Source organism: Ovis aries, chromosome X (assembly GCF_016772045.2).
Source record: "Ovis aries strain OAR_USU_Benz2616 breed Rambouillet chromosome X, ARS-UI_Ramb_v3.0, whole genome shotgun sequence".
Lineage (NCBI taxonomy): Eukaryota > Metazoa > Chordata > Mammalia > Artiodactyla > Bovidae > Ovis > Ovis aries.
In genome coordinates, this window is record NC_056080.1 from 48,685,126 (window position 1) to 48,690,324 (window position 5,199).

The 5,199-nt window shown below is 47.7% G+C and overlaps 1 protein-coding gene across 1 annotated transcript; it reads left to right on the forward strand.

Moving 5' to 3' along the window:
* The first annotated feature begins 629 nt into the window (after positions 1–629).
* On the forward strand, positions 630–2,514 carry LOC101114167 (spindlin-2). Its single transcript, XM_004022042.6, has 2 exons — positions 630–943; positions 1,566–2,514. The coding sequence occupies exon 2, from the start codon at positions 1,568–1,570 to the stop codon at positions 2,342–2,344; it is 777 nt and encodes a 258-aa protein (XP_004022091.2). The 5' UTR covers positions 630–943; positions 1,566–1,567; the 3' UTR covers positions 2,345–2,514.
* Positions 2,515–5,199: the final 2,685 nt, after the last annotated feature.

Below are 5,199 nucleotides of genomic sequence, written 5' to 3' on the forward strand. Positions count from 1 at the left end.
CCAGTAAGGTTGTTCTAGTGGTAAAGAATCTGCCAGCTAATGCAGGAGTTCCAAACCTTGGTAGGGAAGCGAGTCTGAAATGGCAACTGACTCCAGTATTCTTGCTTGGAAAGTTCTATTGACAGAGCAGCCTGGTGGGCTACAGTCCATGGGGACTCCAAGAGTCACATACCACTGAGCTCACACATTTACTTACAAGGAAAGCTGATATAGAGGTTGGGTCAAGATGGCAGACTGAGCACATTTCTCCCTTTCTACCAAAAATCTTTGTTAACGACAGGAAAGGCACATTTTAATATGAAAAATAACTACATAAGTGCACCGGGGGAAAGTAAAGACAAATTCCTAGTAGATGGAAAGCAGATGGAGCAGGGACGCTTACACGATGGAGGTGGAGGTGAGCACAGGAGAAGCAGGACCCTGAAACGGGGAGGAAAGAGGAGGGGGCAATAGGGAGGAGGATTATAGGTCCAGCTGCTTCAGATTTGGGAAAGGGGCGGGATCGGGAGACAAGTAGCACCTCCCATGCTCAGGGCAGTGGTGGGCTTAAGAGTTGAGGTGGGGCAGGCGGTGTTTGGCAGGAAGGGGAGGCTTCTCTCCTGGCAGGAAGCTGCGCTACGGAAAAAGGGAGGAGACTACTGCACCAGTAGCGGCTGGTGGGATCCCCATGTCGCAGAGGGGCAGCCGCCACCAAGAAAGAGGCGGAGGGCCTCAGAACAGAGTGCTGAAGACACCGCCGCCATCCTCCTCTCCTACTCCTCCGCCCTTCTGAAAGAGCTCCTCGACTAAGGATCCTCCCTCCCATCTCTTGCAAGAACCCAGCTCATCGCCTGCCTATCCTGCTTGCAAACAGACTCACCGCAAAGGAAGCCGCGAGGTGTCCGATTTGCACACGTGAAGCCTGAGATCTGGGCGGTGGACGTCAGGAAAGAAAAGGCCATTGGTGGGCGCCAGGACAGAGAAGGGGGTTGGGATGGATTCCTGCCAGAGATAAGGGGTGGAGGCAGGCACCGGGTGAAGCTAGGGTAGGAAGGGGAAGTGCAATGGGCAATAGGAAAGGGGCATAGCGTTAGGAAGCAGGCAAGATATTGAAGATGAGCACAGGGAGGCGAGGGCACTGGGGGCCAAGAAAGCGAGTGGAGGTAGACAGGGGGCGTGTGAGTAGCAGACTACTGGGGTGTTCTGAGCAGGACGACAGTGAGTGAGGGCATTTGGGTCAGGGCTGTGGAGGGACAGAGGTTTTGCAGGGGATTCACAGTGGGCGTCAGTGGCGGTGACAGAGGCTGAGGTCTCAGGACTTATTCTGCCCCCTCCTGCAGAGTTCCTAACCTCAGGCAGCACCACTGCTGCTGTCGCTGCTGCCGCTGCAGCCTTTCACCGCAACCTCAGGGAACCTAGAAGGGAGAGCACTTTCAGGCACATAGCCAGGATTTCCAGCATTACTGCCAGGCTCATAGGGAAATTTAAGGCGCTGGCGCGGGGCACATGGAGACGTCTCTGTCGGCAGAACTTCACCTTATGGCATATTCAGTGTTCCTCTCTTATCTTCTCTCCTCCTCCTGCAGACATGAAAACCCCCAACTCACAGGAGGCCGAAGCGCAGCAAACCAAGGCTGTTGCAGGAAAGGCCACTGGGTCTGCAAACATGATGAAGAAAAAAGCCTCACAAAAGAAGCAGAGAGGCAGACCTTCATCGCAGCCCCGCAGGAACATTGTGGGCTGCAGAATTTCACACGGATGGAAGGAAGGTGATGAACCCATCACTCAGTGGAAAGGAACTGTTCTGGATCAGGTGCCTATAAATCCTTCTCTTTATCTGGTGAAATATGATGGAATTGACTGTGTCTATGGACTGGAACTTCACAGAGATGAAAGAGTTTTGTCTCTTAAAATTCTTTCTGATAGGGTGGCATCAACTCAAGTCAGTGATGCAAACCTTGCAAATACCATAATTGGTAAAGCTGTGGAACATATGTTTGAGGATGAGCATGGTTCTAAGGACGAATGGAGAGGAATGGTGTTAGCCCAAGCACCGATCATGAAAGCCTGGTTTTATATTACCTATGAGAAAGACCCTGTCTTGTACATGTACCAACTTCTAGATGATTATAAAGAAGGAGACCTCCGTATCATGCCAGAATCCAGTGAGTCTCCTCTCACAGAAAGGGAGCCAGGAGGAGTTGTAGATGGTCTGATAGGTAAGCATGTGGAATATACCAAAGAAGATGGCTCCAAACGGATTGGAATGGTCATTCACCAAGTGGAAGCCAAACCCTCTGTGTATTTCATCAAGTTTGATGATGATTTCCATATCTATGTCTATGATTTGGTGAAAAAGTCCTAACTGTCAGGATAAACTTTGCCACATTTGTGAAAACAAAATTGTACGTTGTAGACATGCAAAATAATGTTACTTTTCAATGTATTGAAAGCTTTAGGGTCCATGTTGATTCAACATCTTTGCCAGCATAACTATTGTCTTGTTCTAAGAAATACAAATGTATGTGGTCATGACATGCTGTGTGTAAAGAATTTGTCACGTTGAAAAGGTTGGGTGTGTTTGGGTGGATGGAACAGGAAAGGTTGGGTGGATGGAACATGATAGGAAGGAGAAGCTGTAAAATTCAGGCTGTGAATAAATTTCAGCTAGTAGCATAATCAGCCAAATAAAAACGGAATAGGACTTAGCTGGTTTGGGCTAGGGAGAGGAGAGGAGAATGAACTAGAGATGGGCTGTAGGGAAAGGAAAAGAAAAGGTAGCTGCTTAAGAACGGATGTGGGAAGGGGCTGGAAATGGAGAGGCTCTTAAGGGGAGGGGGACCTAAGAGTGGGAGGCAGCCGACTAGAAGAGGGTGAAGGATAACAGAGAGAGAGTGAAATCTTGGGGCTAAGAGGAAAATGGACAGGATAAATTGAGTAAAAGGGACACAAAGACGTTTGGAAGAGGTCCAGAGTAAGGGAGAGAAAGACAAAGTTGGCAGAGATCAGAGGAGGGAAAAAAGGGACACTCCAGAAGGGAAGGGACACAGAGGAAGGAGGAATTCTAAGAAGAAAGACTGACAAAGAGAATGAGAATAAAGAAAAAAGGGTATGAGGTGTAGAGCCTATGAGAGATGGAAAGACCCGAGAAAACTAGGCCCTCTGGCAGTATCCAAGTTGCCCTCCCTAGCTCTGTGCACAAAGGATGTGGCAACAAACAAACCACATGGATTGGAGCTTCCCTAGAGGGGAATGTTGACAGGACAGTCTCAAGAGTTAAGCAGGAACCAAGTTTATACTTAAAAGACTTTTATTATATCAGGGATATCATGTCACACTTGCTGAGCAGAGCCCAGCCCTCAGCTTAAACACACTGCATGGTGCTCCATAGCAGAGGGGCTGTGGGGAGTCTCCTCGTAGTTTCCAGAGGACCCAGGAGCAAGAAATCTCAGACATGAAGTTCTTGGTTCACTTCCCCTACACTGGATAAACAATTTTTTCAAGAATGAGTTAGTGGAGTTCTCAGATCATAAGAGATGTGCCACCTTGCATTTGGAAAGCATTTTATCCAGAAAAATGGAAACTTGCTTGATCCAGATATTGCACTCATCTCACTGTTCTTCATCCTCTGGGGCTGTGCCTTGCATCCTTACAGAAGAGAGGCAACAGAGGATTGAGCTTAATGTTTCTTTCCAGGGCATGGGGAATACTTGACTGCCCATGCTTCTCTCAGCCCCTGCCTGAAGCCACAGGTATCCCACCCCCGTCCCCCCAGCCTGTGCTTCACCAGATAGAGGTCTGCTGCCTCCAGAAATCCCATTCTGGCAATATCACAACAAAACCAGTGCCTACAGACCCTTCACGGTACCTCCTGACTAGTCTTGCCCACTTCAAGCACACAGGGAACTGCTGGAAATGTGTGCAGTTCTATTTCCAGGTGAGATAGGTGGCATGGGCAGTTGAGCAGGGAGATGTGACTTTGTATAACTAAGTCCTTCGACTGTATAGTGCCACATAGGTGGTTGGTGGGAAGAGGGTGTGGTAATTCCCAATAAATTCCCTCTGAGGTATGGCGTCCCAATACATGGGTCTTTGTCCTTCTCTCTTTCTTTCCTTCTCCCAGTTCAGCTGTGGGAAAAACTTCAAAACTCTCCGTTTTTCCCACTCCACACTCATCACTGCCCTCAAAGAAACAATTCTGGTGTCTCTCTTCTGGCCAATAACTCCAGGCATAGCAGGTAGAGGGGGAGGCACGGAGCTTCCCAGAGTGGAAAGAAGTTGGTAATTCCAGTTTATTTTCTCCACCCAACATGATTGAAGCTGTTTGCCTCAAGAATTCCACAAGACAAGCCCACCTCACCAGAGCAGGGATAGGTTTTCTTTCATTCATCACATAATTCAGTCTAGCAAACACCTGCAGGCCACTCATGGGCCAGTTTCAGCCCACTGTCATATTTTGGTTGATCTTCATGTTTTTATCATTCTCCATTTTAAAATTAGCTATATAGACATTTGGGGGATTTCACATTTCAAAAATCCACATTCCTGGCTTGTCTGAGAAAACAAAACAATAGACCAAGGTTTGGGGCCCACATTCCAACAAGGACACAAGCAGTTGACTCTGAGGAAGGGCTCAGCCCATTTTAAACTCAGAATACCCTCTCGAGTAGGCCATGCCCCCAGATGGTCGGCTTCACTCTAATAAAATGCCCAGATGTCCCCGGAAGAATTTGCATTGGTAGCTTAGCCCTCCTTTGGCTAACTTTAACCCCATTTGCTTTTTATTTTATTTGCTTTATCTTCATCTCACCAAGATTTACTTCAGAGGGGCTCTCTGCCAGGCAGTCTTCTAGACAGGCGCTTAGGATATGGTCATTAAAAAAGATAAAGTAATCTTACCCTCATGGAACTTTCATTGTAGTGTAGGAGACAGACAGTAGCCAAGAGACAAAAAGTAAAATATAAAGTATTTTCACACTGATAAATGTTAAGAAAGAAAAGATAAAGCAAAGAATGGGGGAACTGGAATTCCAGGGAGGAAGCTGAAATTGGATAGATAGGGAGTCCAGAGAGAGCCTCACTGTGAGCACAGTTTTTGAGTAAGGACCTGAAGGCATTGAGAGAACTAGCCCTGTGGTTGTCTAGGGAAGGAGCATTCCAGCAAGGAGGGTCAATAAGTGCTGAGGCCCAAGGCAAGAGTAGGCCTGATATGTTCAAGCC

What these genes read in the sequence shown, in the direction of transcription:
- LOC101114167 (XM_004022042.6), top strand. Translation starts at nt 1,568, where the DNA reads ATGAAAACCCCCAACTCACAGGAGGCCGAAGCGCAGCAAACCAAGGCT.